The 12,386-nt window shown below is 40.8% G+C and overlaps 3 protein-coding genes across 9 annotated transcripts in view; 1 reads left to right on the forward strand and 2 right to left on the reverse strand.

Moving 5' to 3' along the window:
- The window catches only part of ca12 (carbonic anhydrase 12), a 50,033-nt gene that overhangs the window by 33,510 nt on the left and 4,137 nt on the right, over nt 1–12,386 (forward strand). For 3 of the 7 annotated variants that reach the window (XM_085913492.1, XM_085913496.1, XM_085913495.1), the window contains 5 exons: nt 1,926–2,008; nt 2,632–2,778; nt 5,756–10,892; nt 11,031–11,333; nt 11,503–11,523. In XM_085913492.1, the coding sequence (XP_085769618.1) occupies nt 11,276–11,333; nt 11,503–11,523 (79 nt within the window). In that variant the 5' untranslated portion in view covers nt 1,926–2,008; nt 2,632–2,778; nt 5,756–10,892; nt 11,031–11,275. Of the gene's footprint in view, nt 1–1,925; nt 2,009–2,092; nt 2,111–2,631; nt 2,779–5,755; nt 10,893–11,030; nt 11,334–11,502; nt 11,524–12,386 lie in introns of those variants that run through there. The other 4 variants (XM_085913494.1, XM_085913493.1, XM_085913497.1 and 1 more) reach the window with 4 other exon arrangements.
- On the reverse strand, nt 795–6,632 carry usp3 (ubiquitin specific peptidase 3). Its single transcript, XM_085913491.1, has 15 exons — nt 6,160–6,632; nt 5,977–6,037; nt 5,574–5,711; nt 5,393–5,476; nt 5,207–5,288; nt 5,011–5,090; nt 4,735–4,848; nt 4,306–4,419; nt 4,083–4,232; nt 3,693–3,799; nt 3,370–3,450; nt 3,190–3,308; nt 2,930–3,043; nt 1,922–1,989; nt 795–1,693 (listed from the first exon to the last, which is right to left on the reverse strand). The coding sequence occupies exons 1-15, from the start codon at nt 6,248–6,250 to the stop codon at nt 1,363–1,365; spliced, it is 1,734 nt and encodes a 577-aa protein (XP_085769617.1). The 5' UTR covers nt 6,251–6,632; the 3' UTR covers nt 795–1,362.
- On the reverse strand, nt 7,436–10,244 carry LOC147055457 (thrombin inhibitor hemalin). The gene is made up of 6 exons (XM_085913505.1): nt 10,158–10,244; nt 9,136–9,327; nt 8,601–8,777; nt 8,478–8,522; nt 8,131–8,209; nt 7,436–8,036 (listed from the first exon to the last, which is right to left on the reverse strand). The coding sequence occupies exons 1-6, from the start codon at nt 10,222–10,224 to the stop codon at nt 7,955–7,957; spliced, it is 642 nt and encodes a 213-aa protein (XP_085769631.1). The 5' UTR covers nt 10,225–10,244; the 3' UTR covers nt 7,436–7,954.

Raw genomic sequence — 12,386 nt, forward strand, 5'->3', positions numbered from 1 at the left:
CCTGACCCATTTCACTTTGCCAACTTCCCTGTATTGTACCCAAGATAATTACGTCGCGAAAAAAAACAACCTCCTCCATGTGAGCGACCGACCGACCGTCACATGCTGTTTATTCGTCCATACTTTCCCTAAAGGTGGATCTGTGACCCAGTGACTGTCTGAAATTGCTTAAGAGCAGTGCAGAGGACATGCCATTATGGCCGAATCATCATCATCATCACATACTACGCTGCCAGTCATGTCCTGTTCTACCCTCTATCAGTCAAAAACACACACACACACACACACACTCTGAGGACATTGTGAAACACGAGTGCCGGGAATACATTCTGAATCGTGACTCACTGTGTCACAATGTCCTTCTACCAGCGAGGGGAAAAAAAAAAACACTGCTCAATGTGAGCTCTTTAGTGCTTAGCATACTACAGCATCACTGCGTCATATTTAGAGAGAGAGAAAAAAAAATGTTTTCAAGGAGTGAGCCACGTGAGAGCAGCAGTGCGTTGTTTTGCGCAAAGAGATGCACTGACTCATATCCAGTGTGTGTGTGTGTGTTGTTTTGGACTAACAACAAAGGGTCACCGGCACCTTCCATGTTGCTCTTGAACATGAAAGACTACTTTCAATTCCAAGTAAGGAGATTATTGAAACAAAATGAGCTGGCTTCATGAATCAATTGCATTAGTATGCGCTCTGAACGCTTGCGGTTTGAATCTCAGGCTGCACCGATGATCATTTTCACAATCAGACAAGTTGTGGTTTTACATTTTTAATTGATCTGAGTCATTGATTGAAAAAAAAAAAAAAAACATGGATGCTGTCTTCAAGTCTGATTCTATGAGGAATTATTTTATGGTTAGAAATGATAATATATATATATATAAAAAAAAAAAAAGAAGTTTTCCCACAGAGCCCAATCCTTCAACAAACAACATTTGCGATGCATTTCCTGTTAGCTTTGACATGCTGTTTCAAGTACAAACAAAAAATCTTGAGCTTTTGTCAGTCATAAAAATGTTTGAATTAAAAAGGCTCAAATGTCCCACGTGAGTAAGGCGGAGCAAATTTTCTACCTTCGGGTTAAAGTTAAGAAACATCAGTATGTGTAACCCGTACTTAAGAGGTTCTCTCCAGGTGAAGAACACAAGACATCAAAATAGATTTTTTTTTTTTTTTCTCCCAAGGCTAAACCATAATCAGTCAGTAACAAAATGACATTGGGATTGAAAATCCACCAAATTACGAAACACCAAGGACATGAACGCAAACTTACATTCCAAACCATGTGATGTCATATGGATATTAAAAAAAATAAAAATAATTGTGGGGTGTGACTGAGGTGAAGAATGCAATTGGTCTGAATCACTGCGTTGCTGTTTCAACATCATCGCCCATGTACGCAGAGCTCTTGGCTGATCCCGTTCTCTCAGAAATCAATTCCTTTGCTCCGGCTGTGTCTGCGCTTTGTACCGGCGAGCTATCATCCGCCGATGGGTCTTTCAAAACCGCCTCCACCTTTGCACGACACGTGTCCGACGTTGCGGCCGGCGGCTCGGTCCTCTCCGCGTAGAAGAGGATGTACGCCTTGGCCTTCCTCAAGGTTTCTTCGTTAGCGAGCGTCACCGTGCTGTCGTTGAAGTGGTACCAGCGCCCCTCGTGGCTGCCGTACGCCGTGTAGTGGCCCGATCCCACCCTGCCGAAACACACGTGGCCTCGGTCACATTTTTTGCAGTTGGGCCGAAAAGGCTGAGGTGGGGATCGGCTACGTCTGGCACAACACTGCCCCTTAGAGGTCTATGATCAAACAGCGCCGCTACCGAGCATCAGTTCAATAAGATTTAGTGGTGCTTGTGTGTGTGTGTGGGGGGGGCAAAACTTAAAATGTGATTGTTTGTGATATAGAAAATTTTGTTTTACTTACCCAGAGCCGTGATGCACTACAATGGCCGCCAGGTCGTACAAACAGCTCTCCGCTAACAAATTCTGTGGCTAAAAAGATAAAAGTGAGGTGAGTGTATTTTTCATGCTATCATATGTTGCCTTCAGCTGTCGCTCAAATATAATTCCAATAACAGCTCACAAATTCTCTGGCTAAAAAGATAAAAGTGAGGTGAGTGCATTTTTCATGCCATCATATGTTGCTTTCTTCTGTCGCTCAAATATAACTCCAGCTGTCTATTGTTTTTATTTTTTTTTAAACCTGTTCTGTTATGCTGCTTGGATTTAGCCATCTGTGGTTGGATGTATCATTATTTATTGGAAATTCAGTAGGACAGCCAGAAAAGAAAGCCAAGTATAAAAATAATTGGCGATTAATAAACAATACAGTTTTGACTCATTTTATGTGGACTGGGAACAGAGATGCACGGGTAGCGATAGGACAGGACGAACAGTACAACCAGGTTTTGGCTGGGAGGGGTTATCATATTCCAAAATTTTGAGTACAAACGAGTTGTTGGTTAGGAAGTTATCAGTCACAAAAGGCTGCCTGCCCATTCAGACACGTCCCAGATTTTCAAATAGGACATTTATTGCAGCGTAGCGCCCTCTATAGCTTACAACCAGTAGTTCGAATGAGTAGCCGCTAGCGTTTTGTTGACAAACTGTAAATACTTCTTTTCTTTTTAACAGACAGCACACTTTACAAGGACTCCTTTGCAGACCGCAGTGACCTTACAGTATAAGGAAATGATACCGGAATCAACAAGTCTGAAGGACTCTGACAAGGTCCTTGCACATCTGTCCTAAGGCTGCGTTCACACTTTGCTCCCTCTGGATGTAAGTCGATTCGATTTCTGACGCCTTCATCGCGATCTGCTTAGTTTTGTTGTCTTAGCGCTCGCATTCCTGAAGGACATTTTTATGTCATGGTCCTCCGAGTAAACATCTCTCATGATGTTGTGATTGTGAAGATTGTGTCCAAACTCACCTCAAGTAAATAGCCCTTCATGTCCAAGTGTTTTAGTGGAAATTCCACATAAGTGTCCACTTTATTTCTCAAAAAAGCAGTCCAGTGGAACCTTTTCAAGTGCAGGCACAAAACCTGCATTTGGAAACAAAGACTTCATTAAACCACAGCAAAACGTATTTCCCCCACACACACACACCGACCGGGTGATCAAGAATAATAATCCACATGATAACAATTTATGGTAAGCGGCTGTTTCATGATAATAATTTTTCTTTTACCTTGGGAAGCTTGCGAATCCAGAACTTCTTGGTGGACTTCTGTCGTTTTCTACATTTGTGACAATAATACAGCTCGGTTTCATCCAGCTCTTCCAGGTCAGTGAAGCTTCGTAGGCATTCTGAAAGAATAATTTCGCTTTACATTCTGCATCTGATACAGCAGACCATTTAATATCCTACCATGCAAGGTGCATGTGGGACCTGGCTCTTGATCTTTACTCCTCTTCTGTCTGAACCGACTGGGAATGTCCAAAGAAAGATCTAAATAGGAGAAGGAGGAATTACTGTAAATCATAAATATTAAATAAATAAAATAATATTTTTTTTATTTTTTTATTTGTAATATTTGTTGCAGTATAAAAATCTGATGTGCTAGAGAAAAAAACAACTCATTTAGGAGAGGTTTATTTGCTTGTCGGATTTAAAAAAATAACCCGTGTTGTTTAATGTTTTTAAAACACGGAACTAATTGCGTGCAAACTAAACCGCCGTAGGAGTCTTACCAAGAAACGGATCAAACTTTTGAGATTCGGTCCCACATATCAAACAATTGACTTCATTCTGAAGGATCCCACCAAAAATAGACGTGACAACGCTGGGAGTGCCATTTCTGTAGCGAGACCAACACATGACATCAACATGCGTACAAAACATGCAGTGTTCAATCACAATGACGCTGGAATGTTCAAGTCTAAAGTTGCCCTGGATATAATTATGTACCGGACTTCCAAGGGATTAAAATGAAGGAGCAGAAATTATACAGACAACCTGACAATGAAAGAATTGTCTAGTCAGTGGGAAACCACAATGGACCTGAGAGACTAACAACAACTATGTTTGTACTCGCATAAAAACGAGTATGAAACCCAAACTATCGTAATAGGTCACCGTACAAGCAGCTCTTGTCATCGGCGCTTGCGAGTCGGAGCCCGTCCCCAGGCGAGCTCGGCTCCGCTGCCCCGTTCTGACTGTGCTGGAGCTCCCTGTGTAGGTGGTCCAACAGGTAACGCATGAACTCGTGGGCATCTTGTTGCTGGTAGCCTCTAGGTTGGAGAAAACCATCATAGATGTAAAATTGTTCTGAAACTTATTTATTTTTATTTTTTTTTTACTTACCTGAAACTTGGCATGATTTTCCACACTGCATAAAATAGCGAGTCTGGACTGAAGGCAGTCTGGTTTCCTTGCCAGAGGGAACAAAAGGTCTTTCTTAACTCCTCTACCAGTGACCTGTTGAATATAAAGCAACATGTCACACTGCTGGCTTGAGCACCTGCTCCATACGCTCAATGACTACAGTAATTGTGATGATCCTAATTGAAATCGATAATTGTGGTTCTAGGATTATGTACAATTGATTGTTGAGAATGCATGTGTGGAAACAATTGAGACAAAATTGTCAGGGGAAATAAGATCTTGCAGAATTTAGGAGAAGATGAGAACAGACACAAAATTTGCAGTAGGTTTCCTAAATTTGCACACTAACACTAGTTTTAGATGCATGCACTCGGCGAGTTACTCCTCCTGCCAGACGGGGGACCTTACACACTGGTGTCCCCTTGGCTGCGAGTGTGGTACATCCTCCTCCCGGCAGTCTTACCGCTGCGTAGCGCCACCGCCGGCAAGCCCTTGAAATAACAGCTGAACTGCTCGATGTTGCTGCCGAGGAAATGGGACACTTTTGACATTCAATGTGTGGAAAAACCACTTAAAAAATTTCAAATGTGCGTTTATGCAGAACCAGTAGTTCTTTTGCTCACAGTTTTTGTTAAATGCTGGGAATTAGGGGTTTGGTATTTTTTGGGGAATTGAAAGGCTCACCTGAGCGACTGCAGAATAGCATTCATAAAACACGTGTTTCCCAGGTTACGCAGGCCAGTAGCTCCCAAGGCGGCCCCCTCCTGACAGGCACAGGGTGACATGCACATTACAATGCTGACGTTGAGTAAAAAAAAAAAAGTACAATGCTGCGCAATTCATAATTTCAAAATGACTGTGTACAATTTTGGTGACTTACATTCTCTTTCAACATTTTCTTGTCCGGTGTTTGGCCGTCTTGAAGTTTTCTTTTCCTGTGTTTGTCACCAGTCAAGGCTGAGCTACGAGAAGTTGTATAACATAATTTTTGTTGAGTTCAGAGATAAGGGGCAAAAGAAAACGACACAATAGTAACTCAAGTTTCCTTGAGAGAGGAGACACTTACTTTTCTAAATTCTGGAGATATTCCCGTACTTTTTGGACATGCCCAAGTTTGGTGTCATTGACAACAAATTCATCACATCTGTAACTATAAAATCTGCATCAGTTGTCACATTCTGATCTAAAACAGTGTAGCTATATCTGTATGATAAGTAAGGACATTTTTTTTTAGACTTGACACTCACCAGAACACACTGTAGTTGCCAGAATCCATGCAAACCGAATGTTGACTTTTCTCTTTCTCCTGTTTGTCAACCTTCCTTTGGCTGCTGCCTGACACTTGACTGTCCTCAAAGTGTTTCTTTGCATGTCCATTCACATATCTGGAAAAAAAAAATACAATCAATTCTCAACCCCAAATTTATAGATGAATCGGGGAGCTCAGTCTGTAAGGAGTCGGAGGACACGAGTTCTCAGAGAGATGCCTGCTTGCTGACTACTGTCGAGGAGCCCTTGAGCAAGACTTCATAAACATTAAGGTTGGGAAACACTGCACAATTTATTCGAAATCAGATTAGCTCACAGACGAGGGTGCAGAAACTAGATAACAATGTAATTGTGTGGCTTAGAGTCCTGACAAGATCTTACCGTCCACAGTGGACCACCAAGCAGGTGAGGCAAAGCCATGGACTTTTATTCGATCTGCAAACTGAACAAGATAAAAGGTGAATTAGTTTACATGTAGTGTGCACGGTTAAGACAAATCGGAAGCGTTTTGGATGGTGCAGCCTTTAAAAATGAATCCGGTCGGTGTTTATGGTGATCACTCACCGCTGCAGCACCAAGAGGAAGGCGCGCCGTTAGGCAGCCTGGAGGAGTCGCCAGCAAAGCTCACGTTCGAGCCCAAATGAAGACACTCCATCGTTTTAAATCACCGGCGAGGACGTCATAGAGTAGCGATCAGACACAGAGATCACGGCACGCATACAAAGAAAAGGTCAGCTAACAATAGTTAGCCAATTAACATAAACTAGCTAGCTCACGTTAGCAGCAACCGGTCAACTACTTATGTTTTCCAGTGCACGTTTAACTCCTTTTTATGCAGCACAACGTTAACTCGTCGTTTGCCACTACCCGTCAGCGAGTGCGTGGGTGACACGAATTACCCCAAACGCGGGATACACTAAGACATGTTGTAAGACACAAATGGAAAGGTAGTTATTGATGAATAATACTCAAGGTAATAGAGCGGTCGCAACACAAATGGAAATAACCTGAGGAAGTGACGTCGGCTACGTTTGCCGGCCCGGTACTGTGACGAACAATGAAACAACAATGAGGGCGGGGAAAACAAGAAGTGAGACTATTCATAATATATTCTTAACCCGCGTTTAAAATACAAGTTGAATTTTTTTTTTTACATCTTTTATTTGCGTATCTCAATCTTAGGAAGCCGTGATGTAGTAGAATTTCCATTACGGCTGCGTCACGCATGCGCATTTGAGAACGCTTACCCAAAGACGACAAGCAGACTGTTTGAGGGGTACTATCTTGTCTGAAAAGTCAAATCTTTCACAAATTCCATAAGGTCAATCTTTTGTTTTAACCTTTGTTATTATGTCATTATAGCCATCCGTTTTCAACACACTGCGCTGTTAGATTGCAGAAATACACAATAAATTAGACTTCTAAACTTATGCCCAGTTACTCTTCCTCCTCCTGGCCCAACAAAAGGAGTACATTTCACATATTCCCAATTGGCAATACTGTTATTTTCAGATATGTATGGAATTATTTGCCCCATTGTCTCTTCAGGGTCAGCAGATTTTTATTTGGGCTGACAGTCTGACACACTAAAGCCTGTGCTGCAAGAGGCTCAACTTGACGTGTCTGAAGATGCAAAAACACAGAAACAGCTGGAATGAATGATAAACTTGGCTAAATAGCGAAGAAACTTGAGGCGGAAATGTAACATGCACTTTTGTTGGCTGGTCCCTTTAAGTTCCAGGCCTTGGTGGTAGCCTTCTCATAACTACTTTGCATATTTACTACTTAAATGGCAAAACAAAATCACTTATTGCATCTTATTTAGTTGGATGTATTTTATTTGAAACAGCCTATCTATGGAGATGAAATGTTACAAGAGTTCAACACTTCCATTCTAAGCTTATATTGTTACAATCGGCATTTACAAGTAAAATATGCCACAGTGTGTACAACAGTAAACAGTTGAAATACTGTATGTTGGAATACATTTGCAATGAAATGTAAAACAAACCAACAGCCGATCATAATTTCAGTGCCTGTAAAAAAAAAAATACAACAAGGAGATACGAATCTAAAACACTGCAAACCTCCATCATATTTGTTGCTGGAGTGAAAGTGTTGAACTCAAATGTCACTCAATAGAGAACAGAACTGTTCACAATGAACAAATGGAGCTTGCCTTTATTATTGCTGGGTGCTGGATGCTTACTTTGATGCCATATTGTTGCATGTGACAACATTTTTTATTTGCGCCTTTATGTAGATCCAAAATGCTCCGTAGAAAGTGAGAATCACACACATAAGTATGGCATCAGCATATTAAAAAAAAGACACACGCACACAGAAGGTGTTTGTTGGGTTACGCCATTTCAAGACTCTCCCCCCTGAGAGGAGCTCGAGGTTGCGCATCTTTTCTTTTTTCCGCGGCCTTCTGTTTTTTCCTGCAAGAGGAGCACAGTCAGAGGTTACAGGAGACATAATCAGCCATGGTTTTTTTTTTTTTTTTTTTTTCCTTATCCAAAACTTTGCTCTTACTCAGACTGAACAGTCAAGACGATGATAGTTATGATGATGGATGCGACAACGAGCCCAATTAAAACTCCACAGATGATTGCTGTTGAAGAAGAGCATCAAGTGAGTAAATCCAAATACCATGCATGTTAGTTAACATCCTATTAAGTCTGTTTACGGTGGGTGGACCAGACATCACATGGTTGGAAAAAAATTCAATTGTGGCCACAACATGGGCACACAATACTCCTTTGTGGCCATAAAATAGTCGTGCCCATATTCTACCTATTTAGTGGTCAGGATAAAAAAAATTCCATGTCATGCCTGTTTTTTTTTTTTTTTTCTTGTGTGTGTTTACTGTTTTTATCTACCAATTGGCGTGTCTGGCTCCTCCTCTTCCTCTTCCTCATGGTCATCTAGGAGTACATGTAAAAACAATTGCATCTGCTTTCAATGTATGCTCAAGATTGGGGGTTGCAGGGGGTCACGCTCACCATGGATACCATAACAAGTAGAATTGCAGCTGTCATGGTCAAAAAAACGGTTTCCATTTCCATGGCAGCCTGTCCAAAGGAATTTTTTGCACCTCCCATGAACTGCATCGTAGTAAAATCTCAGATAATTGCCGTTACATCCACCTTTGAGGTTCTTCAGGAGGCAAAGTGTTGCCGCTAAGAGGAAAAAAAACAAAGCCTTTTTACTTTTTACCACCTGGTGGCGTATTGTGCACATATAAATGTGAAGCAGTTATATGTTCGCTGTCATTGACTGAGCACAATATTAGGTGCTGGGCATCCAAACCTGCAAATGAAATGAAATATTAAGCTGTACCAACATTAATTGGATGACTTTCTTTTCATGGCTTAATAATAGGCTACATGATGGCAGTCAATAAAATCATCAAAAATAATAATAAAACTCTCTCAGTCACAAAATCGTATTTCTACTGAATATTTTTATTTTTAATTATTATTATTGATGATTATTCTACTGAATTTAGCTGTTGGGGTTGCTACCATCTAATCTCACCATCTTTGGGGTAGCTGCGTTCAATGGTGGCCGAGCAGTTCCTCATGCACTCCCGTTCGTTGGCGAATCGATTGCCGTTGCCCCCCTCCCCTTTATATATGAACGGGTTGCACTGGTCACTGTTGACGTCATAGTGGAAAACAAAGTCAAACTTCTGTCCCATGCCTTCATCCTCGGGTTGGCGGCAAAAGTCTGTTGAATGAGAAAAAAAATGAATCAATAATACCCCTTTTATTAAGTATACTAAACGATGACAAGACAGTAATAACGTGACCATTGCACAGGCCTCTGATACCTTTCTATAAATGTTTAACTTTATCACTCCCTCTTTTTACAACGGCAATAAAATGCACCACCTATGCTACGTTTAAACTTCCTGCCCTTCAAAGTTCCTCAAAGGGCAATCTGTTTCATATTCTCACTATTTTTTTTTTGTGTGTGCTCATAATCTATTTAATTTTGAATGAAAAGTGAGCCTTGTATATTGTCTCAATCAGTGATTCTAGCGTTAGTCATTGATTGCTAATCATAGTCTTTAGCGGCGTGTAAATACATCAATATTTTTTAGGATAGTACCAGCTTGTTACGAGTTAGCTGGGATAGGCTTCAGCTCCCGTGCAATAGAAAATGCAACTTAGCTGCAACTTTTGCATCTGACTCAGACAGCCAGTTAGGTTTGCTTTCAAAATCAAAGTCTTAAAAATGAAATGGTGTGCTCTTGAGGTGGAAAATCAATTGCAAGTTTTGTCCCTTTTACAGATCAAAATTTTTTTGGGGGCGCCATCTTGCAACTCAAACTCAACTCAACAGGAAGTCTGCTTTTATCGTGGTTTAGATCGGAGTAAAACTAATTAGGCTTAAAATTCAACGTGAATACAATTTTAACAGATTTAGGAAATAATCACGTATCTATTTACTGTACTGGGAGCTTACCATATTTTTTGGAAACCAACATTTAAAAAAAACAAAAAAAAAAAAAACAATTGGGGCTACAACAGAGATTGAAAAATGGCGGGACCTACCTGGGATAATAGAATGGCCGAGGTGAAACGCAGCAAAGACAATGGCGAAAAATAGTAAGTGCTTCATCTTGAGGCTTGCCTCTGAGCGGTCGGTCTCTCACCCACTGAGCCCGGCCCGGGTTGTAAACGACTGCGAGAGCGGGCTGCCTGACCTGACCTTTGGACCAAACACCTTTCCAATCGAAACCAACGTTAACGAACTGTTAGGTATCGTCCCATTGTTTATCTTTAATGCTCGCTATGCTAATAGTAATTACCTGGAGGTTGCCTTCTCAGTTTATCTATTTAATGTATGCCAGAAAAATCGATAGACAGCCGTGGAGCTGCGAGATTGCGGAAGACGATTGCGGAAGACCTTCTTCCTTATCATTTTGGGGAATTATATGTATATGAAGCGATGCAGCCAAGATAAATGCTATAAAATGAATAGAATAGACTTCCTACAATTTCATATCACAAATTTAGGTTGTAAATGTAGCCCGATTATGGGATGTCTCTGAAAGATTATCCTGAGTAATTATCCTGTGGTGTGGAATGGGAGGGATTGTTCCTCTTTAGCTGTTTGGAAAATGGTCGCTACCGGCATTAACAAATTGTATGTGTTCAGTATTTCCCACAGCAAATCCTCATGCGCGTAACCCACTTGAGCCCACTTGAGCCCCTGAATCGGTGATTGTGACGTGAATCGGAACGATACGCTTTTGCCAAACGCCACCAGAGGAGCAACTCTCCAAAGTCAGTCAACAGTAAAAATAACAAGGGCAGAAGTTAAAAGTTTGTTTATGCAGTAATGGAATTTTGAATTAGAATTGGTTTAACATATCATATAGAAAATAAAACCATAATCTGAAATTCTAAATTGGTGTCCTATAGTGTGTCAAAATGGAAAAGTTGGAGCCCTCTGGTGTCAAAGTGTAAACACACACGCTTCACATTCTTGGCCGGAGACACTTGACTAAGATTCCGTGGAAGCTGTGGACTCGACGCAGTGGGCTGGTGTGTCGTTGTGACCGTGACGTCAAAGGATGCTACGATGAGAGACGACGTGCGCTTAAAAGCCATGCGGAGGCTTGTGGTTTGTTGCACGGAGCCATCCGAATCAGTCCGAGAACACCAAGATGCTTTGTTTGAGCCTCACACCCATCGCTTTACTACTGCAAGTGCTCGTGGCTTACGGTAAGATGCTTTCAGGACTTTTTTTTTTTTTTTTTTTAACTTTATTATTGCTGTTCAGTGAACTTTATTGATTAGAATTTTGAATGACTCATTTTCTTTGCAACCTAAGAGTGAGTTCTCCTAATTGCATATTAATTTACAGCGCAACTTACATATTTGTCTTTTTCAGGGGCCAGATGGGGCTACACAAGTAAGTGATTATACTTTTTTTTTTTTTTTTTCTTTAAATCTATCTTTTTATTCATTGTGCTTTTGAAATAATTTTCACAAAGTACCTCATGAAGGCTTCGGTTACATTTGTATGGCAACAATGTTTTTATCAAATACCTCAGCGGGAAGTTATTTTCCGACTTAATTAAGAGATGGAAATAAGAAGATACAATCGTGAGGCATCTATTTACTGTAACCATTATGTATCTTGAATTGTTTAGCTATAACTATAATTGTGAAATCACAAGCCTGCCAAAACCTTTTTGCTTTATCCTCCAAATTATAAAATTGGTCTTTCTCATGTTCTGCCTGACCGATAGATGCAGAATTTGCCGTCTTTTCTTTCAGCGGACGTCTGAAGGTCCTTTTTTTTTTTTTTTTAATCATACTTGTGGTTTGGCATTAATAGTTGCGGATGAGGCTTTTGTGCTCTACGTAGTAATCACACATCTGCACTTGGTGTACATGCGAATTAGGAACAATCATGACATTATAATAAAGCCCTTTTGAAAAGATCTTGGTGACGTACTGAGTCATGTACTCTTTATAAACACAGATTTGAAGAGTTCACCTTCAATTAAGCTCAAAGCATTCCGGGGGTTGCTCATCTTAGTGGTCAAGAGTCCGGCCAGCTGGAGGCCACAATCCGAGTTGACTCATCGAGCACCTTCTTTGCCTTTTTGTAGAACAGCTCAAGGACCATCATGATGAAACATATATCCATCATTAACCCGAAACAAACAGTTTGACATCAAACCAATCACAATGCTTCTAAAATTCAATTTGGAGACACAGTCAGCGAGTTCCCGACATGTAATTTCATCCAAGAAACATTTTAATTAA

The sequence above is a fragment of the Syngnathus leptorhynchus genome, chromosome 6 (genome assembly GCF_054491065.1).
Source record: "Syngnathus leptorhynchus isolate UIUO chromosome 6, UIUO_Slep, whole genome shotgun sequence".
Lineage (NCBI taxonomy): Eukaryota > Metazoa > Chordata > Actinopteri > Syngnathiformes > Syngnathidae > Syngnathus > Syngnathus leptorhynchus.

What these genes read in the sequence shown, in the direction of transcription:
- usp3 (XM_085913491.1), bottom strand. Translation starts at nt 6,250, where the DNA reads ATGGAGTGTCTTCATTTGGGCTCGAACGTGAGCTTTGCTGGCGACTCC. An exon ending in TTCCTCTTGGTGCTGCAGCG is followed by an intron (nt 6,038 to 6,159) that starts GTGAGTGATCAC and finishes TATCTTGTTCAG; the next exon opens with TTTGCAGATCGAATAAAAGT. An exon ending in AGAAAATGTTGAAAGAGAAT is followed by an intron (nt 5,091 to 5,206) that starts GTAAGTCACCAA and finishes TGTGCCTGTCAG; the next exon opens with GAGGGGGCCGCCTTGGGAGC.
- LOC147055457 (XM_085913505.1), bottom strand. Translation starts at nt 10,224, where the DNA reads ATGAAGCACTTACTATTTTTCGCCATTGTCTTTGCTGCGTTTCACCTC. An exon ending in TACTTGTTATGGTATCCATG is followed by an intron (nt 8,523 to 8,600) that starts GTGAGCGTGACC and finishes ATGTACTCCTAG; the next exon opens with ATGACCATGAGGAAGAGGAA. An exon ending in GTCTTGACTGTTCAGTCTGA is followed by an intron (nt 8,037 to 8,130) that starts GTAAGAGCAAAG and finishes CTCCTCTTGCAG; the next exon opens with GAAAAAACAGAAGGCCGCGG.